The sequence below is a fragment of the Suillus plorans genome (assembly GCF_016647745.1).
Source record: "Suillus plorans strain S12 chromosome Unknown HD556scaffold_62, whole genome shotgun sequence".
NCBI classification, from domain to species: Eukaryota; Fungi; Basidiomycota; class Agaricomycetes; order Boletales; family Suillaceae; genus Suillus; species Suillus plorans.
The window spans coordinates 111,828-136,322 of NW_024537446.1; the positions used below are offsets into that span (position 1 = coordinate 111,828).

Below are 24,495 nucleotides of genomic sequence, written 5' to 3' on the forward strand. Positions count from 1 at the left end.
AGCGCATGGAAACACGGTATTTCAAAGTACAAAAAATGAGACTTGCGTTAGAGCTACAAATTGAGAGTTTGTTTCATCTGATCGATGATGCTTCTCAAAAAGGTCGCACGTAAATCAACTTCCATGATCTGGATGTATGTAGAGCAGATCACCGGACTCCTCATGAATGCATGCACAAGAACGAGCTTGTTCTCACCCGTCAAAGTCTCCTCCTCTTGTATTGCCTGCAACGCACGTGATCTGTCATCTGCCAGCCGACTCTCATCCGTGGACCCAAATGCCAAGTTAAGAGTGTCTGCGAGGCGGCTGATGGTGCCTTGGAGATTCATTACAGCAGCGGTGCTGGCGGCCTCCTTTACGGCCCTCTTGCTGGAGCTCGCACGCGACTTGCCACTGCCCTGGGTTGAAAGCTTGAGTTTCTTGTCCGACAATGCGCTCGACACATGCGACACGCTAGTGGAGGTGGTAGAAAGGGGAGCAGAGCGATCAAATAACATGTCCGTGTGGGAGCGCTTTCCTGAACTGGATGCTGACGTGAGAGGAGGTCCTATGACTACTGGACTCGGAGTGATGGGCTCATGGGCAATCTCAACCCCACCCGGAGTGTTACTAGTAGAGGGACCTGCCACCAAGCCCATGTCAGCAGTGGTGGTGGTGGCAACAGCATCAGCTGATGGATTATATGCTGCTGCCCCATGCGCAGCGCTGACTCTTGACAGAAGTTGTTCCATCTTAGCGTAAAATCTCCATCCGTTTTTGAATTGCTTCATCCCTGCATTGGCCTGCACTGAAGGTGAGTATACTGTTTGGTGGCCCACCAAAAAATCACATACTGGGTTGGTAAGATAAGCGGACCAAGCATCTTCAGCGGCACGCCCTTGAATGTTGGCACCAATCTCAGGATCCCAGTGAATCCCAGATTTGTTGCGGTATTTGTTTATCTGGTTGAATGCGGCCTTGAGCTAAATTTGAAAGATCAGTATGGGAGTGGCAAAAGGAAGGTTTAAGATGACATACCGACGTATACTTGTTTCTACAGTGTGCTCCAGTCTTCATAATGCCCTGTGTCCTGATGTTCTGGGCCTCAATAGCAGTGGCCGCTTTGTTAAAAGTGTCGATCTTGAAGGATGTCGCTGCCATCTTCGATTTGTTTGTGATAAGATAATCAAGGAGGGCAATGATCTCTGCATCGTTCCACTGGGCCTTCTCCTTTGATCCAGTGTTGAGATCAGCTAGATTTTCTTGAGTGACCTGCATGACATATATTTGTGCACACAGTATGATGGCAGATACAGTGATGAAGACCTGCTTTTGTTGCAGGAGATTGATAGTATTGTGATTGCCAGCAGGGACAAATGTAGTCATGGTCGGAAAGAAAGGTATTTGAAACTCCGCTGGCGGCTCCTTCTGTGCCGTAGCCACACATTCTCAGATTTTTCTCAAATCACGGTTGCCGAACAGGCTCTTAGTGTTGTTGTCGAGGTGAGGTCAACTCAAGCTAAACTTGGCTTGGCTCGAAAATGACCCAATTCGTTTCAACTCAAACCTTCCGAACTAAATCGAGTTACAACTCATTGGACTCGCGAGTTAGAAACGAGTTCATGTAGTTTACATCCATACATTGTAATCCCCTGTACTACATCATAATGGTCATTATTGTTGTATCCCTTCATTGCAATTGGCACACAGATTGGCAGCTAAGTTCCCCTCCAACATCCAAAAGAACTTGGAATCTGGATTGTCACTCTCGGCTATTGAGACCCTGACTGGACACTGAAATTTTCAATTGAAGTAAAACACTTAAATATCATCGTGGCTCAGAGCTATTGCTGCGAGCAACATTTTACCCCATGTCGTTACAGCAGAATCCTGGCCCATGGTCATTTCCTCCGAGTCATCTCAGCCCTGAACACTTGAATTCTCAACAAGGTACATTGTCTCCACTCCAGACTCCAAGTGGATCCTTCCAATCACTTCGGAACATTTCACCTGGTCCAACAGCTCCTGCCCCCAGTGCAAATGGCGAACAAGGCTCGCATCACATCAGGAAAACCCTCCCAGGGAAAAAATGTTATAATTTTCGCTAAAAGTTCTAATTCAGATAATTCTATCTAATTACAAGAATTAGGAATAAAATTGCTAGAAGACGATAATGTGGGATGCAAATATCACAAAATGTCAAGAATTACTTGAATATACAAAAAGTGTATCTATCTAAATACGAATTCAACCAAAAATCGTTACAATCATCCAGAACCGTGGGACGCCCCACCCGATCACAGCAGCCACCAGTGTTTAGCGCACACGCCCGGTGCACGTCAGCGAATGCTGACATGGCTCGAACGTAGTGATGTGGTGGGCCAGGGCTCAGGCCCGCAGGCCCACATGGCCCAGCCCTACAGAAGCCCAGCCCAGCCCAGCCCTATGAGTGGGCTGACGAGGGCCCAGGGCTGGGCCTGCAACCTCTGCAGGCCCATACCCAGGGCTCAGGCCCGGGCTGAGTTTTTCCAAAAATGACCGAGGCTATACCTGTAAGTCTTTCGGTCCATTCCGGTATTAACTGTACAGTTAATTTGTGCCTGATCTTCTCTATGCAATTGGCATTGATTATTCCCAGTCATGGTAATGCCGCCATCACTCAATGCAGATCGAGAAGCCTTGGTGCGGCCCAAACGGGTTCCCGCGCCCTCCAAGAGGTTAACCGATGCTTCTAATTCTGCAACACCTGAGCTGAGTGCTCACCTTGAAGCCATTGCCCTCAAGCGAGCTGAGGATGCCAAACGATTGGCAGAGGATACCACCACGGCACCAGCTACTTCGAGTTCCCACTTTGTCACCCCCACCAAGAGATCTCAGAATACTGACTCTTCCGGTAGTGGGTATGATACAGATTGTTCAGCCGCTCAAAAACCACCAAAAAGTAAGTACCGTCAGTGTTGCTCATTTCAGCACGTCACTTAACATTTTTTCACACAGAGAAAAAGTCGCATAGCAGCCAATCTGTGATCATCAGTTCCGACTCAGAAGACAGCCGTGCTGCACCTGCCACGGCAAAAAAAAATCAAGGTGAGTTTCGAACACTTTCATTTACGTTACGTTTTACGTTGAAATTTCACGCGCAGCTCCAGATCCTGTCAACGATGATGGATTTCTTGCAGATATCAACATTGCGAGCCTCTCTAATGACAAGATCAAGCAAAAGCCTGACAGGAAAGGTCAGGATGTTGATAATTTTTTTAGTCCGAAATATTCTGAGCCTGGTGTTGATGGCAAACCTCGCACCTATCACAATTGCACCTTGTGCTCGAAGAAGGGTCCACGCAAACGCTTTGTGAAGGACCTGTCAATGTGCCGTCGACACCTTGAAAAAGACCATGAGGTAAGTGTTGATATTTCTGACTACTGTGATGCTAACGGATTTTCCATAGCTTGCCTACAATAAATGGGCCCAGGACCACCAATTCGAATCTATGCTTCCTAAGGCTGTCGCAAAGCGTCGAAGCGATGCCATCCAGAAAGCTAGCGCCAGCCAAACAGGCCTCGATAATCATCTGCGCGAGCCACCAAAGGCAGACCGTGTGCTGCCATACACCGACCAGTTATTCCGTGAGGCTGCAACAGAATGGTTGATTTCTACTGACCAGGTATGTTAAATTTACATAGTACTACACCGTCTCACTAACGAAAATAGCCAATCCAAGCGCTGGAGCACCCATCCTTCCACCTCATGATTCATGTAGCATCACGATCCACACACGGTGTCAAAATTCCGGATCGAAAGGTGACGCGTGCCAAGATTATCAAGATGTTCCAGAAGCAAATGAAATATCTTCGGACACGGCTTAATGTAAGTTTATGATTCTTGTTTGAATGATACTACCACTCATTTTTGACTTAGAGCAATGCTGTTAAAGGTGAAATCAGCAATACATGCGATGCATGGCAAGCCTCCAACATCGATGGATACTTTGCCGTCTCTGGTCATTGGGTCGAAGAGCCATCACCTGGAGTATGGGTTCTCGAAAGCGCACTGTTTGGGTTTACAAAACTCAACAACTCTCATAATGGCCGCCGTCTAGGTCAAGTACTTTTCAAAATCATTGATCGCCTCGAAATTTCGCACAAGGTAATGTTGTATCCTATGAGGGTTCATGTTACTCACCACACATTTAGATCGGGCGCATCACCTGTGACAATGCGACAAATAACGACTCGATGATGGACGAGTTTTCAAATCAGATTATGAAGAAGACCGGGAAGGCATTTGATGGAAAGGGACGTCGTATCAGGTGCGTAATTCATTATAACTTTAGCTGTATTCATTTTGACATTTTGTTACTAGATGTCTTGCGCACGTTATCAACCTGGCGACACAAGTGCTCATCAAGACTCACACGAAATCGAAACATTACAACCCTGCAAGCCCCGAAGACCATATGCCAAGTACTATTGGTCACAACCGGGATGAAGTTGGGCTCATTCGAGCCATCGCTGTGAAGGTATGTACATGATATTTGATTAATTCAACTGACTAACTTAACGAAACAAACAGGAGCGGTCGTCAGCCCAGTGCAAGCAGCTTTTCAAGGAGATTCAGATCCGAGAAGGTGCAGAACGCCCCCTGCAGTTGCTGCTCGACATGCCGGTGTAGAAACAACTATACTGCGAGGAGCAAACAAATGCTCCAAACTGTATCTATAATGTTGTGAGGTCGCGCATTGCCTAGTCTGCTATTCTTGAGAAGACAAGTACGTTCGACCCTAAAGGGGAAGCGAGTGCAGCAAGGTTCTAGGAGTAGGTGCTGAAGGCGCTACTGGTCGGCCAATGCGAAGCGCGAGAAAGCGCGCAGGTGCGCGCGAGGCGCGGGAAAGCGAAGGTACGCGCGAGGCGCGGGAAGCGCGCGTGAGCGGAGACAAGTGAGAGTAAGTGTGAGTTTGCTTAAGTGGTGATTAGATGAATAACAAGAGATACGAGCGCGAGGTGTCAAAGAATAGATTGCAACTATATTCTCTAGGTGGTAAGTGGGTAAGTGGGAGGTAAAGTAAGTCTCCTCGTGGTCCGTGATGCTGGCGCTTATATGGCGCCTAAGCGCTGTCATGCGGAGCCGACTCGCTACCGAGTAAGGTATGTAAAGATATATGTAAGTAAGGGTCCATGGTAAAAATAGAGGTGGAATGATATGTAAATAAGAGAAATGGGAATATACGCACTAGAGAGCTTGGTGGACAGTGGATGGATGCTTCTGGATGGCTGGCGCTATAGGGCGCTCAAGCGCGGGAAAGCGCGCGCGTGTATACATCGCAAAGCGCGGGAATGGTGCGCGCATGGCGCGCGTTGTGCGGGAAAGCTGCACCTCATATAGGAATAGCTGCAGGTAGCATACAGAGTGATTGCTGCAAGTCGTGCTGTGTACTCCCTAGTGGATACTGCCATATCATGCCATGAGAGGCATGAGTCTCTACACCGGTCCGGTGGTCTTCAACATACATCATGTTAGAGCGCGCAGAAACACAGCGAAAGGTACGTCTTAATGTGTTCGCAGCGTTAAAATTTGACCGTGTCACTGTCACCTACAGTACATCAACACATTTATCTACGAAATGGGCCTTAAGGAGCCGAATCTGGAGAAGCGGAAGAAGATTGGCGAGTTAGAGCTACGAAACGACGAATGGAAACGTGTCAAGTTGTTCCTTGATCTTCTCGCTGTGAGTGTACTCGTTCTTGTGTTCAAATGTTCAATGATAACACTCACACCCCATTTAAAGCATGCCGACAATGCTCAACAAGCATTTTCGTCGGATCGAAACCCAAGCCTGCACCTTGCGATCCCAGCCCTCGAGGCACTACATAAAGCTTGGAGCTTATGACTCGCACGGCCAAAGTATGCTTGCTTCAAAGCACCGCTTCAAGCTGCCATCGACAAGATCACATTGTACTATGAGAAGACTGGCGACTCCGACGCATATATTATGGCAATGTGTAAGTTTTTCACGCATTCCTACCTAGTCCTATGGCTACCTAATGACTGTTTGAACTAATAAACAGTACTCGATCCTAACGAAAAAATGAACCATTTCAAGAAGTACTGGGACGACAATTTGCAACAAGAGGCTCTCGAGAATGCGGAACATATTGTGAGTATTCCAGCAGATTTCCATGACAATAGTCTGACTGTCATCAGTTTCAGGAGTACTATGCACACATTCATGGTGACGCTGAACACACTCCAGTCAAGAAAGGTCGCACATCCGGAATCAAAATTTCGAGGCTTCTGCGGGAACTTAGTGACGACGACGACGACGACGACACGCCAACCTCATATACTCCATCTGCAGCCATGTCATCAATCGATCCACGGAAACCCTGGCTTCAAGACTTTAACTACTATGTCAATACATTTGACCAGCTGGCCGAAAACCAATCCATTGTCCAGTGGTGGGGGGTATGTATTCCTTCATTTATTCACTCAATGAAGATACTGAATCTATCAAAAGTTAAATGCAACGAGGTATGGGCTAGTGTGGACAGCTATCGCTCGTGACTTCTTAGGAATCATGGCCTCGTCGGTATCGAGCGAGCGGGCATTTTCTTCAGCTGCGCTAACAATTACAAAGCACCGCAACCGTCTCAAAGGGGATGTCATTGAGGCACTACAGGTAATGAAGTGCCTTCTTCGTCATGACCTGGTCTTTCGTGAGTCAGGACCTTCATCATTGACCGAAGATCCTGCAGATGAGGATGACGAGCTACTTGATGGGTGCCCCGAGAAGTCAGGTGAAGATAGCATGGTTTTCATTGACATAGAGAGTTTAGAATAACTTCGGTAGATGTGTTTCGTTGTTGTGTACCCAATCTATGTCAGGCCCGGGCTTCAGCCCAAGCCCAGCCCAGCCCAAGCCCAAGCCCGACATCAGGGCTGGGCCAAAATATTATGAGGCCCATACCCACTCAAGCCCAGGCCCAGCCCTGGGCCATAGGCCCAAGCCCGGCCCGCACAACACTACTCGAACGTGTGCGGAGGACACTGGAGAGCGCCAGAAGAGTGGAAGGAGGGCCGAGACAGGAAGCACGAGATGGAGGGTAGGATGTAGTGTAGGGCGCGAGTGGTGGTCGTAGTAGCACGCTGCAAGGTTAAACATCAGCAAACCAGCCGGTACCTGTACAATGTTGTACAAGCCTGTACAAGCCTGTACAAGCCTTACAGTCACACAGGAAAGTCTCCCCTTTACAGTCCTGTCACAAGGTCTCACAATATATACAAATGTTACAGTCTGTGCCTTTGTACAGACAATACACATGATACATGTTGTGTAGGTGAGACATGTTGTATAGGCGGCACATGTTGTATAGGCGGCACATGTTATATAGGTGGCACATGTTATGTAAGTTTATGCAGTTGCTAGACATTGTACAGGCTTGTAAAGGATGCAAAAACTGTGCTGATTGTCACAAATTACAACATGCTGAACGAGAGAGTATGCTAGATTATAAGATGATGTTGACATCCTCCATATCACTGCCTCCAGTATTGCCCTCGTCAAAATCAAGGTCACCCATCCCAATCATAGCCCACTGCTCCAACATCTCCTCGAGCTCCACACGACGGTCAGGATTTTCTAGAAGTGCGTCTACAGACTTCTGCAACGAGTTGAAGTCGGCCCTACATTTATCTGCGGAGAGGTCTGGGACTTTGTCAGTGCCGGTCTCGCGAAACCCAGTGAGGACGCCCTTCGTCTGTTGATTCATCAATGACTAAATAACACAAACAAAATAAATAACAGGGCGCACCACGGCGCCCACAAGAAGCAGCCCGTTGACAGGTATTGCACGTCGAAATTCATCTGTGTTCTTGAGGGCTTTCTTGCTATTACCATAGTAGAATTCGAGGCAGCCATCCCTGAGAGCTTGCGAGACAAAATTCCTCCATTTGCCCTATAAAACTAATAGTGAGTGGCTGCCTTGGGAGGCGTAAACACGAAACCATACATCAGATGAATCGGGAATACGAAGATAATCACCGGTCTTGAGTAACTTGGTGGCCTTCGCAATGACACATTTCTGTACCTCGTCCTTGCGCGCCATGGTGCCCTTCGGGAAGATATCGTATGATGCTTTCGCGACGGATATAACAACTTTCTTCAGCTCCGTGCGAAACGTGAATAGATCATCACAGAGCTGACAGTAAAGATATAAGTTTATCATACATCTATTAATGAGACACTTACCAGCCGCGACATTTGTGTCGTGTACTGCGGGAAATAGCCTAAGAAGCGAGATGAGATTCGCAAAGGGGGTCAGGCAATGTGAGGAACCCATTCACCATTGTCCAATTTGATCTTTTTTTCGTGGTACACCCACAATTCAGCGTCAAGAACTTCTTGTGCAAGTTGTAGCACATCTCCATGATCTGGAATGGGATGCGTTAGAACAGCCTGTAGACACATCTCTAACTTCGCTGCCTGCAAAAATGCTTGCCAGGCAGGTGGGTAAAAGCCGAGCTTCGCGGGATCCTCTTGGACTGTCTTGGCCTTGCGCTTATTTCTGTATGAATCTGGCTCATCACGTGTAGCACGACTGGAGGAAGTGCTTCGCCTAGATGGAGAACGCCGATGAGGAGACTGCATGCGGGGGGGACGCTGAGATACGTGTGTATGAGGTGACGCTGAACGCCGATATGGTGACCTTGAGCGTGTAGAATGGCGAGAGTGCACGCGGGAGGAAGAAGGGCGCATAGACGGGACACGCTGAGATATGTGTCTACGAGGCGACACCGAACACTGATATGGAGACCTTGAGCGTGTAGAAGGGCGCACAGACGGGACATGCAGAGATGTGTGTCTATGAGGTGACACTGAACGCCGATATGGAGACCTTGAGCGCGCAGAAGGGCGCATAGACGGGACACGCTGAGATGTGTGTCTACGAGGCGACACCGAACGCCGATATGGAGACCTTGAGCGTGTAGAAGGGCGCATAGATGGGACACGCTGAGATGTGTGTCTACGAGGCGACACCGAACGCTGGTCTGGATACTTTGAGTGGGTAGAAGTAATGTGAGGTGAGCACCCACATTTAGGAGGTCGCGCCAGAGCAGAAGACCCAGTAGACACCACACGTCGAGGTGACGGTCGACGAGGAGACTTCGACTGGCTAGAAGCACGTCTGCGTTCAGTATGTTTCGCCCTCGATAGATAAGTTAAAGAAGGTGCCTTGCGCCGTCCATTTTTCATTTGATGTCGCTCGAGAACATCAAAAGCTTCCTGAAGAGCGTGTGATAAGATTAACCTCAAGACAAAAATTAAAACACTTTCCTCTGTTTCGTCACTGGCTGCGTTGTCGAGCTCATTGTTGGAGTCGTCATGAGTACCACTGTCCTGAGCGTCAGGCTTGTCCCTCTGAGTGCCAGGCTCGTCGTCAAAATCCCCATCAATACCTTGATTGAAATCACTAAGCATCAGGCTAATTGTTGACATCCCATCATACCTTGATTCAGACAATCTTCCTGAGCGTCACCTCCGTACTCGCCATCCAAATCGTCTTCGTGTTGTCCAAAGTCCGTGGTACCGCCTATTTCAAGTGTTTGCTCCTGGTCCTGAACTCCGTCCCTGCATCGGGCACATGTGACAACAGACGGATGAGATAGTAGCAGAAGACGTACCTGTCCTCATTTTCCCCGTCAGTTTGGTCCTGGTCCTGGTCGTCGTCGTCGTCACCGATACCATGCTCTGGAGCTTGACTTCCAGCCTCCTCCTCCGAGTCATGGGTACGCTCATTGGGCCGTGGTGCCTTCCGGATGTTCTGACTGCCAGTCGAAGTGGGCTGCCGAAACCCAAACCTACCTGAAGACTGAGCTGCACTTGGGGCTGTCCGGAGAGATGCGCCAGAATGTTGGTGTCCTGAATTAGGTTGCTGGCGTCCAGAATGGACATTCTTGTTGATACCAATGGAACACTGAGTAGGATTGGTGCTCCCGGTCAGAGACCTTTTAGTAGTAGCCTGGAAGAATGTTAGCTTTTGGGAGTTTATATTAGAACGTCAACTGTCACAGTTTTCTTCGGTTTCCGGAGCTGGGAAGGAGCCATGGGGTTTTCCTCTGCATCACTAATGTCAAGATTGGTCTCCTTCCGACCTTTCCTCGCTGGGGCCACTAAGGTTTCGCCAGTTTTTTTCAACTGGTCTGCATGTCCACCTTGGCCTCGCGTAGATCTCTCACTTCGTCGAGTACCCTCGGAGACTTCGTATGAGCGCCTGGCCCTCTTCTTCGGAGGCATCGAGCGAGAAGGCGGGAAGTGCCAAGATTCTAAAACCTGTCGCCACCAATTAGTACCCAGAGTCATATCACATAAGCTGATGGGCTCGACGTATGACGTACTAAACTAGCACAACAGAGTACGTATACAGGTACCGTATGACTCCGAACGTAATAATAATTAGAGGGTACAACGAGTTGAGTAAATGACAGTGGGAGTTGAAGGATGTTAAGAAATACGAGAAGGATAAGAGACTTGAGAATTGTGAGAAGATAAGTGGCCAGCACTCGGAAAGAGGATTGTGGGATGACATGTACAGAAAAAAAGTTCAGACACCTCTCATTGCCTCCTCCGAGTCGCCCGTTTGTTCTTTTTTTTCGTGGGGAACGAGACGACAAAGGCTCGGAAAGTGCTGTAGAGGGTATCGGAGGATTTGTTAAGCTAAGACGAGCAGAACGACGCAGTAAAGGCTCAGATGGCCCTGCTGGGGGGGGGTGAAGGGCATCGGATGCTGACGTGCGGGAGTGAAGACTCTGGGATGCTGACGTGCGGTAGTGAAGACTCTGGGATGCTGCTGTGCGGGGATGAAGACTCTGGGATTGTTCTAAAGGAGGTGGTTCTTCACCAATAGATCTCATGAATATATCAAGTAGGTCGAGGACTCCAGCGTGGGTCATCTCTACCGGATTTTGGGGCGCGTTCGCATCGTAAACCATGGTGCCCCATTTATGCACGAGAGGTCGGAATTCCGCGAAGTATTCGGATGTCTTGGCGACCAAGAATCGGCCTTGCATTAAAACCCCCATCTTCGCGAAACAGATCGTACTTAGGGCCAAATGGGTATCTGCATTGCCCAAAGCTTCATAAGCGCTCGCCCACGGTAAAGTTCGCCGGGACCAGGTGGATGCCAATTGGCCATGTGGCCCCCCATACTTGGCAACAAACTCGAAAAAAATATAAAATAAGGACTCGAGGTCATCGCTGGGCCGGTGTTCGATCAGATCGGTATCGAAGTTGACATTCTGCGGAGCATTGGCAGCCTGCGGAACAAGATCGACGTTGTTGTCCACCGTGGAATCGTCCACATTATTTGGATCAGCATCCTGGCCTGGGATGTTGGCGCCAACCTCAAGTGGGGCTAGATCCAGCATAGCCTGAAGAATACGGATAGAAATGTAGGGCATGGTCCCCTGAAAAAATGAAATGAACAATGAATAGCGAAAATGTATACCGAAACTTACTGTACCATGCGAATAGGTGCTAGTTGTGCCTTCATCTAGAATCGAGGCGTGATCGAAATCGATGAAGTAACCGATACCGTCATGAACAACAAAATTATTGGGACTGAGGTCCCCATGCAAGACTCGCTTCTCAATCATCATGTGATGAGCTGAAAATAAAAGATTGATACAAGGATTTTGCATGCTCAATAAGACTCACCAACTACAAAGGCATGGAAGGCGGTGAGCAGTTCTCGTCTAGAGCTGAATTTAGATAATGGCTCTCCACAGGGGGACAAGAGAATGCGGCGGTGGAATCTGTTGCGGAACATCAAGTCATCCCGATGGCCCATGTCGTATTGGCTGCGAATGCGCGCTGTGCAGTCAGGCTCCCCTTCGTAATACACGTCCCAATGGTCTATGAGTTCGACAACGTTAGGGATGCCCTTGACCATCTCCAGGATGGTCGTTTCGTGCATTCTCTTCTCCTCTGTCACCCAACAATCTTTTAAAGCGTACTGATTCCCTGCCTCATCAACGACACGATAACAAACCGTTCCACGACAGAAAAGCCCATGGCTCTTCCACAGAACATCCATAATGGAATATGTTTTGTCGTGGTTGTCCTTCACCCAGCCCTTCGCCTCGTGTGCTAAATTAGGATGAGTTCCTGTGCATGCAGCGTTACACATGTGAATCGTCGGATCGAAACCCAAATGGTGAATATCCGATAGAGTGAGGGTGCCCAACATCTCTGTGAGTCGCACAGGGCCCATGTTTTGATGGATGTGAAAAGGATGGGAAATGATGAGACCGGAGCGGTCAAAGTAATGTGCACGAAGCTGATCGGCACAAATCGAAAACCCAACGACGAATCGACGCCATGGTTGTTCTCTCAGCATTAGGTAGGCTTTGGTCGTAGATCCCCAGAACACTGGTATATCTCGCTTTTTAGTGAGATCACTGGAGGTATGCTCCACGAAGGACAGGACATCTGCCCATGTCTTCCCCATGTTTTTGATGGCGAAGTCAAACAGGGCTATGTCGGGCTTCTGGCAGTTGTATTCGTCTGGTATAGGAGAGGTGGAGAACTCTGCAGACCAGTACTGGGATCCAGCCGAATCGGATATGTTGAAAGGGAGGTGGGGTTTCAGTTTGTGGCGCAGGTGATACTGAATGGTGTAGAAGAGACGTTGAAACTGTTTTTCAGTTGTCACGGACACAGGCCTGAGTCTTTTCTTCGATCCCGAAGGCCGGTACTCTTGGGAACTCCATGCTTCTGTTTCAGATTGGCCATGGATCACCGAGTCAAAAGAGGGCTCTACGCCAAGCGCTGCACCCTTGATCTCTGCATCATCGATATTCGTATCACCGTTCTCTGTATCATCATCTTCTGCATCCTCGTCGTCTGTACCATCATCCTCTGCATCCTCGCGCTCTGTGCCACTGTCCTCTGTACCGTCATCCTGTTCATCCTTTGCGCCACGAGTACGTTTGATTCCTTTTCTCCTGCGGTGGAATTTCCATTTGTCTCCGGAGTATGCAAATCGTCCTTTTTTGTCGTACTGAATGGTCTTGATCTCGCTCAATTGGAGAGTAGTTTTTATCACAAGACGATGAAAAATGGACTTCTCCAATGGTATTCTGGCACCCCTTCCAAAACCTTCATGAATCAGGCGGTTTTTCAGCTCTTGCTTGAGGAGAGCTTGCGTAGTATCTAAGGTGCGTGGGCCAGAAGGGACACCAATAGAGCTTAACGTTGCGTAGAGCAAGAAGTTGTCGATGTCGGATTGCCGGGATGAAATGGATGACTGCATTGTGCAAGTCAGGTGGTCAATGCTCAACTTGTCGTTCAGGCATGCAACTACCAATTGGGCAGTGTCCGCGCACGTTCCTTATCTGTTATCACTAGGGATTAAAACATATGCATCAGGATTATCAGAAAACATCTCTGAGCACCATTCTATGTATCTATCCGTTGTGAAGCATGGTAAAGTGCATAATAAAGCTGCTTGTTGAAGTACTTGTTCAAGAAAAATGATGAGGAATAATGTGCAGAAGTCTCCTTTGTCAACCGCGCGTCTGCTGCAGCTCCCAGCTCAGGTATTATACTGATAAAGGTACGCATTTGCTTGAGGGGAACTATGTTACCTACTGGAGTACCATCCCCATGCTTAGCACGCTTCAATACATGCATCCCAGCGGCAGGATGGACTGCGCCAACCTTCAGGCTATGCACATAGCATAGATATTGATCTCGCCAAGTGATATGAGAACCTCGTCGGGCCATTGGGCGGATGATAAGCCGCACTTCACAGATGGCGTGCCCTTCCAAGGAGTCACACTTCAGCCAGATTGATAAGAATAGAAAAGGACTCACCCCTTAACCCTGACTGGGGCCACTCATACTCTCTATCGACATTGATAAGGACGGCGTCTCGTTGGCCTTTCGGCCACCCGGGACATGGTGGAGAGGCGTGCAAGGTTTGCGCTGGTAAGATGACACATGGATCATGGAAGGAAACTTCCTGCAAGCGAACTGTGTGCCAAACTTGAACACGATCAAAAGGCAGAGTAGAAGGACGGTCGATTAACGATCTTCTTGAGATTCCAACCCCATGAATCACATCTCTGTTCCTCGCGTCAAGTCGCAAGAAGTTTGAAATAGCATCACGAAGATCCGGTATGTTGAACTCGTCTGCAACATCGTCAATTTTCATTCCAGTGCAAGTTGGACTATAATTTAGATGGATAGCGGTATTACCAGCGGTAAACGTTCGAGGAGGATGAGGGCTAGGTCCACGAGGTACAGTAGCCGCCTCCTTAGCTTTGATGAAGTAGTTAGTAGTGACACGTGTGCGATTAAGCCCCTCCAGGAGTGCAGTTCGTTGATCAGTAGACGGTTCTTCGAGCTCAGCAATGTCTTCATCGTCTCCCTCATCCATGGGTAATTCTTCGGGGTCTGGATCAAGGACACCACTCTTCAATGTCATAGCAATCGCAAATCGCCGCAGCTTGTCCTGTCGATCTAAATGACGGCAAATCTGAGGGTCATAATCATTATTGTTGGTTTGTCGTGCAGGTTCCTTGATTTCGGACACATGCGCATGTTCAGTGGCGTCCGCAGACCACTGGATGAGGGCTCCAACTTTGCGTGTGCTGGCAGTGATGCTCTGCATTAGCTCTAGCTTAGGTATATACCAATTGTCGATCGTCTTCTTCGTACCGGTCCGTGCGCCCAACGTCATGATAACATCTTTGTTTTGATGAAAGGTCGAAAGAGATTGGTCAATAGATGCCAATAAATTGTCATCTGGAGAAGGGGATTGTGCCAGGTAGCGGACGTCCATAAGGGCACGGATCGCGATCACAAATCGACGAGGGGCTGCACCGACGAGGAGACCGACAATGTAACGCTGTAGATCACGGTGGACTCTGCCCGTGACTTGCTTGAGCTTCGTTATTCCGCCAGAGTAGTGACGATAGCCTGTGGTTGGCTGCAAAATCGAGAACCGAAAATCGAGTTCTTGCGCTCCAACAACCTCGATGCACCACTGAAGGTCGTGATCGAAAAATTGCTTGTGCCAGTGATGCAGAGCCTCTGGAGTTAGAAAGACCGAGGGACAAGCAAATGGCCAATCTTGCCAGAAGGGCGCATGGACACCGTTTAGATGATATATGGCGCATGCATCAAAATAACCTTCAAGGTCATTGGGATCAACTTGTATCTTGGCGAGCTGATCGAGAGTGATATGGCGTGTACGTTCGGGGTGACGAAAATTGTCCCCAAACTCCAGATATGATGCCATCGTAAACGGGGAGGTTTTCCCGCGTACGCACGCAAGCATACATGCCTCCGGGGTATCAACGATGTATGCTGCAAGGGGCGTATAGCAATGGCGAACATTTCCGATGGGATCGGACATCATTATCCCGATTTCGGCCGCGATCATCAACGGCTTTAAGACGATGGAAAGACATTGATGTATGAGGCGGTCTTCGAGAACACCTCGCATCCGTTGAGTAGAGTGTAAGTACTGCGGGATAGGGAGGAGTGCTGTGAGTAGGAAGGCCCTGGATGAGAGTTTCATGCGAGTTTGCATGCGGATATTAGCGAGACCGAGAAGAAGCGGATGAGCAACTCTAGCGCCAGTCATAGTGGTGATATTTGTTTTGTCGGAAGAAATGATTGTGCCAAGAATTGTAGCGCCTCTGGGCACTTGACTCTGTAGGCCCTAAGTAAGACAGCGCATGTTATGGGGCTCAGACGCACATACCTGGAACTCCCAAGCAAAATCGCCTGTCAGCCACTCCGAATAAACGCGGGTAAGCCGTGCTGCGGTCGTGTACACGCGACGAGGGACAAAATCAAGCTTGTCATGGAAAAGGGGGTTGCTGAAGAGGGCTTCTAAGCATTCGACCGGATCCCTCCAAAAAAGTCGGATTGGATTTTTGGTGCGATGTAGAGATGGGATAATTTGACACTTCCAGCTTGGTCCCTTGGGTAGCATCTCAGCTCGGCTTCGCAATTCTTTAGCGGTACTGAATGAAAGCTTCAATCCGCGGATCTGTAAAGTAAGGACGTGATCAGTAAAGTGCGAGAAGGATATTAAGAAATACGAGAAGGATAAGAGACTTGAGAATTGCAAGAAGGAGAAAAGGCTCCAAAGTTGTGAGTCCGCAAGATCTCAAAGCGCCAGCATTCGTGAAGAGCACTCACCATTGGGAGCGCTAGAAATTCATTGATTGCAGCCATACTAAGGGGAGAACGAAGAAGAAAATCGGCGATTTCCCATTCCTCTTTTGATGCAAAAGGATAGAATAAATTATCCTTTCTGTATTCTGCATACTCGTCCGTGTCAAAAAGATCCAAGAACGTCAGGCCATCTTGAGAGTAACAAGTCCCTGCGTCTTCGTACTGTTCCTCCGCACTCATGTATTCCTCTTCCTCCGTCTCGAAGAAGTCGACATCGAAATGCGAAGGATATGCGTCCGAATTTATACCATGGTAAAGAGTTGGATCGGGGGACCGCCGTAATTGTAGAACTGACTCTGCGAACTGAGAAATGTCCACCATGTCACGAATAGAACTATGACACGATGATCGAGGCTGACTGAGGTGACGAGTGACGCTGGACTCCTTGCTGAATACTTTCCCGCATTTCGGACATGATATTGACATGGTTGTTCGGAAGCACAAAGATTTGTTCACACGCTTCAAGTGCTCATACACGCTTAAGACTTATCTTTGCTCGTACACCCATCATAATACGATATATTATATTTACATATGATGGATGATTCTGTAACTTCATCTCCAAGCTCTTCTGTAGTCTCATCTTTGTCTCGCAATTCGTCTTCAAGAACTCAGTCCTTGCGCTCATATAATACTCGCTTCAAGTATCGCCTTCAAAAACCTTACGATGCGACATCAGTTGGACACCGCACGTCCTGCCAAAGTCTCTCTCCAAACAAAACTTTATCGTCTCAAATGGGGTCGTGCGTTATTAAAGACGAGCCCAGCTTATCTGGAGGCCTGCAGTTTGTGAGTTCGTGTGTCCGGTGTTCCGTCTTCGATTGTTCTTATTCATTGCGCATAAGGACCTCAACTACCCATTATTCAACCAACCAGACGAAGAAGACCACTCCGATCTTGCACTAGAGGCAGCTCAAGCAAAACGTAGGATTTGTCAAGCCCAAAAGGACCTCGCAGACAGCATCTTGGAGCACCACATAGTACTTACTAACCTCCATCTCCGTCGTGTAGAAGCTGCGAACATGCGATTATTGACGGCTGACCTTGACGTGGGACGCATGCATATAGAGCGGAGGAGAAATGGTGTTCCAACGTTTATTGGGTGCAGGGCTGGCGGTACAAGTTAAACTAGTGTTGATACACGCTTGTATTATGTGTATAATCTGTATTGCTTGTACACTCTGTAGTCCTTGTGGTGTTTGTCCGCCTGTTTGTTTGTACTTAGCGGCTCCAAATTTTGAATTGCTTGTACGTCTGTAATACCTTGTACAGTTTGTGTAGACTTGTTGTTCATGTGAAACCTGTCACCAAATTAGTAGTTTGCTGATGAAGATAGTTATAAACGAGAAAAAAGAACATGCACACCTAGAACAAGCGGCGAACGACTGAGTAAAATTTCGTTGAAGTTCATCATTTGCACATATTTGTTGCGCTGTAGGACACGAGCTGGCGCTGGGCTCGTATCGAGCTATTTCACTGTACACGTCAAATACCCGTCACATGCTAATCACTTCCCGATGTTATCCGACGCTAACCCGCCAACCCGACGTTTAGGCCGCATCGGCCAATGCAAATTCCCGCGCACTCGTCTTTCCCGTGTCCCGTCCTGTCTTGCTAGCCCCACTAGGTGTGTAGTTCATTATTTCGCACATTACTCCCGTCGTAGCCAGCGCTATTACATGTTTTCCCATAGTCCGCAGCGCCTCATGTTTATTTACATGTACTTCGGATCCGAAATCATCGGCCGCTATCTTCGCCTATGGGTTCCGCATTTCTACGTACTTATATATATATATTGGACTGACCTCGAGCATTATTCATTATCCAAGTAGAGGGGAGCAGTTCCCCGACGCTTAGTGGTCAAACCCGATATTTCGTAGTTCTTAGTTGACATTGCGAATATCATCGTTCCTTCACCGCCCGTATCAGTCATTGTTATTATTGCGCACACCGCTCGCTCTTCCGACGCTCGCTATAGCGTTACTATTAGTTTCCGACACCCCGAACCCGAACCCGATAACCCGAAAACATCGGACCCGACGCTTTTGCATCGGACATCGTAATTATACCTTTGGACATTGTTTCCCGCGCTCGGACTATTGACCCCACATCACTCACTTACCCCCAAGACTATTCCCAGACCGCAGACCCCTGGGTCGAACGCACTTGTCAGGCAAGTATAGCAGACTAGGCAGTGCAAAGACCACAACACAAATATATCAGTTTGGAGCCATCTTTGTTTGTTCCTCTCTGTTTTGTAGTTTCTACATCGCTCACGTGACTATTTGATATCGAACCATTTGCGTGTAAGTATTTGTTTGGCTCGCTGTCACAACCCAATAACGAATTAACGCTGGGCAGAGACTAGGACTCAAACAACAGAATAATCACAAAGAGGATAAGGCAGCAGGTACGTCTCGGATTGCTCACTAGGAGATACAAGAGGTTTGAACTAAAGAACTACTGACTACAAGACACTACCTATATACACATATTTGTAACTGAGATCGAAACTGAGTCTGAACTATCTACCAATCAAATAATAAGATGATATTGTACGATTCTATATATAACTATGATGTCATGACGTGTGCCGCAGCAACCGTAAGGTTCTGGAACATTCTGTCAGGGTCGTTTGGAATAAAGTTTAGTCCGGCATACTCCGATAAGTCACGTGACTCGTTCATAGGTTCTTTAGGTAACTCTACAATAGACGCCGTTGTTGGGACATCTTCGACTATAAATACTTTCTTAGTAACAGGCGCTGTGACTGGGCGCTTAAAGGACTTAGAATTTAGGAACGTATAATGGTTTGTATTTGGAACTCGTGACATTACCCCCTCTCTAGGTTGAGCGTCATCGCGAAAGACATTTGGGCGGATAAAGTTTCGACGCCATTCCAAGAATTCTTGTGTTTCGAACACCGATTTATTAATTTTGCGGGGATTCAATGCTTTCGGATTTTGCCGATGAAATTCTTGAACTTTCAACCGTGCATTTTCGAGGTTCTCTTCAGGTTCCCATGTCGCTTCTTCTATCGGATATCCTTCCTGTTACAATAACATGTAACCGAGAACCCCTCCTACGGAGGTCATCATGACCTTAGCCCCTATCCCACCATATGCACCGTCTTGGAAGACTTACCGACTCAACGGAGACTCGTAGAGACGCCTAGAACGGCCTGGATGCCGTTAGATGACCTAGACCAGCCTAGGCTACATCTGATCGGACCTAGATGGTCCTCGACCCGGATCATGAGGAAGCTCTGCCTCATGGTCAGAAGAGAAGCCGCATGCCTTAGCATGCGCAGTTAGACTCCAAGGCATGCTACGCCTTGAGGACAGATAGAAGAGGCATGGTAAGCCTCATGCATAGATAATCGCCCGCATGGCATCAGATAAGATGCCCTTGTATAGACACACTCATACCTACCTACCGAACGTAGTATTGGTCTGTGCACACGGACGACAGTATATAGAGCAGACAGAATCATGTATATTCCCTACTTGATTCTACTAGGTTTTATCCAGAACTTCCTCTGAAAGACAGTCCCAGTCCTTCAGTCTAAGCCGCACCTTAAGGAAAGCCGACGCTACCTTAAGTGGAAACCCCGAACCTCTCATTCGAGAGAAGATCCCCGTCTCTCCAATAGCGAGCCCGCTATCAGATTAGGCAATCCGCCTAGGGAGAGCTCGAACTATCCTAGTCCGTATCACTTCCCACTCTACTAGGTATTGGAGTTTTGATCTGTGCAGTCTCGAGTCTAGGACTTTTCGCACTGTCCATTCGGAATCGCCTTCTGATACGATCTCTGGCAGCGGACGATGATGTGGAGGTCTTTGGATTAAGGTCGAGGGGGAATGCGGAGTGAGTAATTCTACATGGAATACTGGGTGGATCTGATATTTTGCTGGAAGTTTCAGGCGGTAATTTACATCACCCGTCTTCTCAAGCACTTCGAACGGACCAAGTCTTCTGTTGGAGAGTTTCTTATTCGGTCTTTTCTGGTGAATATTTTTGGCGTTGAGCCAGACCATGTCTCCTTTCTTGAACTGTGGTGCGTCTTTTACTCCTTTATCATAGAATCTTTTCATCCGCTCACTAGCCATGCGCAGCATACTTTCTGCGTCTTCTTTCGCTTCTTTCATTACATCCACTCGTTCATCAGCTGCAGGTACTTTAGAATTGGAAATCGGTGAAAAAGTAAACTCTGGATCGTATCCGTAGAGTACTTTGAATGGACTATGACCGGTTACAGTGACGGAATTATTGTGAGCGAATTCTGCTAGTGGAAGCCAGTCTACCCAATCATTTTGGCGGTAAGACGTGAACATTCTCAGATATTGCTCGACTTCTTGATTTATTCTTTCCGTTTGTCCATCTGTCTGAGGATGATAAGCCGTTGACATGTTCCATTTTATGCCTAGGCGTTTCGACACTTGTCCCATAAACTTAGAGACGAATTGTGTTCCTCTGTCTGATATCACCTGTTTCGGAGTTCCATGGTGTTTCCATACGTTATCTAAGAAAAGTCTCGCGATTCCTCGAGCGTCAACTTCCTTTTTTGTAGGCATGATGTGCGTTTGTTTTGTGTATCGATCAACGACAACAAAAATAGAATCGAACCCTTCGCTTTTAGGCAAATCTACTATCAAGTCACAAGTGATTGATTGCCAAGGTCCCGCTGGTATTTCGTTTGGTTTAAGCGGACCGTGTGGTTGCGTTGGGTGAATCTTCGTTGCTCTGCATCTATCACAGCCATCTACGTAATCGTGGACATACTTCGTCATTGAAGGCCACCAATAATTTCTGGAAATCAATTCTAAGGTTTTGGCTCGTCCTGGATGTCCAGCCGGTGGAGAGTCGTGAAACAACTCCAATATCTCTCGGCGGATCTCTTTATCATTTGGAACGTAAACCAATCCTCGGAATAACACCAATCCATCCTCAACATTCCATTCTTCAATCCCTCTGCGTAGTTGTACCGGTGCCGCTTTCAATGTTTCTAACGCTTTAGCGACTTCAGGTTCTTGTTCTGTGCATTGCCTTATCCTTCTCAGCAATTGTTTTTCTCCTTGCACTAGAACTTGACCTCTTTTGGCAGCTTTTACGGTAAAAAACTCCGGTTTTAACAGAACGCGATCAGAATTGTCGTTTTCTACCCCCTTTCTGTGGTCTTCTCTCAGAGATAGACGGTCTGCCTTATCGTTAACTACACCAGGCTTATGTTGGAGCGTAAATTCGTACTCCGCCAGGAATAAACTCCATCTGGCTTGCCTTCTTGTCAACTTTTGGCTTGTCATGAAATACTCGAGATTCTTATGATCCGTCCAGATCTCCACATGATGAGGTTTTCCCTGCACGTAATGTCTCCACTCCTCCAACGCTCGAATGATCGCCAATAATTCTTTGTCATGAACGTCATAGTTTCGTTCTGCATCATTCATTGACTTCGAATAATAGGCTACGGGATGCCATAAATCATCTTCCATCAGTTGAGATAGAACCGCTCCGGTTGCATAATCAGAAGCATCGGTTTCTATTTTCATTTTTTTCTCAACGTCCGGCATGACTAGAATCGGAGCTGTTGTGAACCTTGACTTCAGTTCATCAAATGCATCTTGTTGTTTCTCCGTCCAGTCCCATTTGACATCTTTCCGTAATAAGTCATTCATTGGTCTGGCAATGTCCGAAAACCCAAAGATAAATCTTCTGTAGAAATTGGCAAAACCCATAAACGCTTGAATATCTTTAACGCATTTAGGTGTGGGCCAATTCATCACTCCTTCTACTTTCACAGGGTCCATCCGAACACCACCCTTCTCCACTATCAAACCGAGGAACTCGACTTCTGACTGTTCAAAGCTACATTTTTCAGGCTTTAGATACAAGTCATTTTCTTTTAGTCGTTTCAGTACCTCACGTACAACCTTCCGGTGTTGCTCCTTATTGCCATTTGTAAACACGAGAATATCATCGATATAATAATAGACAACTACGGTCTTTCCATCAATTAGATCTCTGAATATCTCGTTCATCATTGTTTGAAACGTGGCAGGGGAGTTTGTCAACCCGAAGTACATTACGGTTGGTTCGTGGTGACCAAACGGCGTTTTGAAGGCCGCCTTCCACTCATCTCCTTCTTTCATGCGAATGTTATTGTACCCCCATCGTACATCCATCTTGGAGTACATCGTGGCACCGGTTAAAGCGTCAATTAAATCTTGAGATCTCGGTAGCGGGTATGCATTTTTAACCGTCTTCTCATTGAGCTTTCTATAGTCCATCACTGGTCTTAACTTGCCATCTTTCTTGGCCACAAAGAAGAAAGGTGCTGCCACTGGGGATTGTGACTCTCTAATGTGTCCCAGTGCGGTCTCAGCTTTCAACCAATCTTTCAAGGTGTCCATTTCCTTTGGTGACAAGGGGTAAGGTTTCGCATTTGGCGGGAGATCGCCATTATCCTTAAGATCTATCGCATGATCCCACTTCTTTTTTTCAGGGAAGCGCTTAGATTCTTCTTCTGAGAAAACTCCCAGGTAATCGTGAAGCCAATCGGGAACCATCTCTTCAACCGATTTCTTCACCTTTGTTGCTTCTTCTGCAACCTTCTGCTCCGTGGCGACCGAGGCTTTATATTTGATCCATTCTCCAGGATACTCTTCATCTTCTATTTCCTCAACCGTCGCCCTTTTCATCGCCATGTCTTCTTCGTCATCCTCTTCTGTGGGAATCAGATCTGGCACTTCTTCTGTCTTTTTTTGTTCTTTTCTTTTTTCTTTATTTTTTGTCTTTGTTCTTTTTTCGTAATACATTTAATCGGGCATCGAGAAAGTGCAAACTGTCCAGCATTCCAGTCTATTTCCGGATTATGATATCTCAGCCAATCTATGCCGATAATAACATCATCGTTTCCTAGGTCCGTAACCATGAAGGCTGCTTCATCCTCAACATGATCACCGATCTTTAGACCTAGTTCTGCGAAATGTGTCATTGATCCCGCGGCATTTAGCGAGCCATCAATATTTTTGACCGGAATAGGTCTTAATAATTTACGACACCGGACCTCATTCTTTTTTACGAATCTTTCACTGATAAATAATGTTGATGCTCCACAGTCCACTAGCGCTTTCACGTCTGCTTGTCGGTTCTTCCCTTTCAACGTAATCGGAATATAAAAATGCTCAGATTTGGATTTAATATATACTTCTGATACATCCGAAAACGTAGATAGAATGGAGAAACGATTGTTTGGGTCTAAGTTCGCAGACTTTGACTTCGACCCTTCTAAAAACCCTTGCCTTCTTTGCTAGCAGTCCAGTCTTTGAACCACTGCGGCATTGAGTTCTCTTCCTTTGGCACTGTAGTAGCCTTCACCTGCGCTTTTGGCGCGACTGCGTCTTTGCAGTTTCTAGCCATATGGCCTTCTCCTCCACAGCGGTAGCATTTGAAAGATCCAGTCTTTCCTTGGGGCTTGGGGGCCCACTTCTGCTTTCCGGAGTCGACATCCATGGCATCACTTTCCCTACTTGGACCTGCTTTGGACTCGTAGTTTTTGGGACCTCCTTGCTTTGGAGTCCACCACGTTGTTTTCTTCTTGTCCGCATCTAGCTCTTCGAAGTTGCGTCCGATCTGGATCGCGTGTTCCACCAGTTTCTTCATGGTGTCTTTGTCCTTGTAAGGAACATGTGCGAGCTGTATCTTGACGCGGTCTTGAAGTCCGTTTCTGAATTTTTGTCGCTGGTCGTAATCAGAGAATGAAGTGTGTGCAGCCTTTTGTCTAAAAGTGGCTGCGTACTCTGGGACTGATGAAGATCCTTGTTTGAGAGAATCCAAGTCTCTTATCGCCTTCCCTTCTTGATCTTCCTGCTTCCACATAGCAGTGAAGTCGTCGTCGAGTTTTTCCATGGTAAGTTTTCCTTCTGCGTGGTCCTCGATGTATTTTTGCGCCCATCTTCCGGCTGCTCCTTTCATGAACGATAGCATGACCGAGATTCTTTGTTTCTCAGTGATGTTCAGCCATTGTGATTGGTACAGGGCAATTTGAGCGGCCCAGGTTCGCGCATCTATGGAGTCTCTTTCTCCAGTGAAATCTGCGGGTTTCGCGAATTTAATGTTTGGGGTTGAGGGTGCCATCATTGCAGCCCCCGCTGTTCCAAATGATGGTTGCGAAGCGGCTCTCCTGACCGATTCATCCTCCTGTGCTTTCAAGCGTAATTCCAGGTCTCCATTTTTAGTGGCTAGTTCCTGGTTTTTTTGCTCTAGCTCT

At 47.4% G+C, this 24,495-nt stretch overlaps 5 protein-coding genes across 5 annotated transcripts; 2 read left to right on the plus strand and 3 right to left on the minus strand.

Moving 5' to 3' along the window:
- Positions 1-53: 53 nt before the first annotated feature.
- On the minus strand, positions 54-1,365 carry HD556DRAFT_1447315 (uncharacterized protein; the record flags this gene model as incomplete). Its single annotated transcript, XM_041307254.1, has 3 exons — positions 54-782; positions 834-962; positions 1,018-1,365. 3 exons carry the CDS (start codon positions 1,363-1,365, stop codon positions 54-56), a joined length of 1,206 nt encoding a protein of 401 aa, XP_041156177.1.
- Positions 1,366-3,322: 1,957 nt separating this feature from the next.
- On the plus strand, positions 3,323-3,859 carry HD556DRAFT_1244335 (uncharacterized protein; the record flags this gene model as incomplete). The annotated part of the gene is made up of 3 exons (XM_041298437.1): positions 3,323-3,379; positions 3,429-3,644; positions 3,692-3,859. Coding segments are annotated over 3 exons (441 nt in total), but the record flags the coding sequence as incomplete, so codon positions are not given.
- A 3,626-nt stretch (positions 3,860-7,485) lies between these two features.
- Positions 7,486-13,287, minus strand: HD556DRAFT_1447318 (uncharacterized protein; the record flags this gene model as incomplete). The annotated part of the gene is made up of 11 exons (XM_041307255.1): positions 7,486-7,734; positions 7,789-7,932; positions 7,987-8,175; positions 8,226-8,263; positions 8,321-9,433; positions 9,484-9,605; positions 9,659-9,996; positions 10,047-10,307; positions 10,373-11,440; positions 11,492-11,640; positions 11,691-13,287. The coding sequence occupies 11 exons, from the start codon at positions 13,285-13,287 to the stop codon at positions 7,486-7,488; spliced, it is 5,268 nt and encodes a 1,755-aa protein (XP_041156179.1).
- Positions 13,288-13,433: 146 nt separating this feature from the next.
- HD556DRAFT_1244432 (uncharacterized protein) lies at positions 13,434-16,652 on the minus strand (the record flags this gene model as incomplete). Its single annotated transcript, XM_041298451.1, has 5 exons — positions 13,434-13,798; positions 13,851-15,207; positions 15,340-15,696; positions 15,748-16,038; positions 16,191-16,652. The coding sequence occupies 5 exons, from the start codon at positions 16,650-16,652 to the stop codon at positions 13,434-13,436; spliced, it is 2,832 nt and encodes a 943-aa protein (XP_041156180.1).
- Positions 16,653-16,763: 111 nt separating this feature from the next.
- Positions 16,764-17,353, plus strand: HD556DRAFT_1447320 (uncharacterized protein; the record flags this gene model as incomplete). Its single annotated transcript, XM_041307256.1, has 2 exons — positions 16,764-17,015; positions 17,072-17,353. The coding sequence occupies 2 exons, from the start codon at positions 16,764-16,766 to the stop codon at positions 17,351-17,353; spliced, it is 534 nt and encodes a 177-aa protein (XP_041156181.1).
- Positions 17,354-24,495: the final 7,142 nt, after the last annotated feature.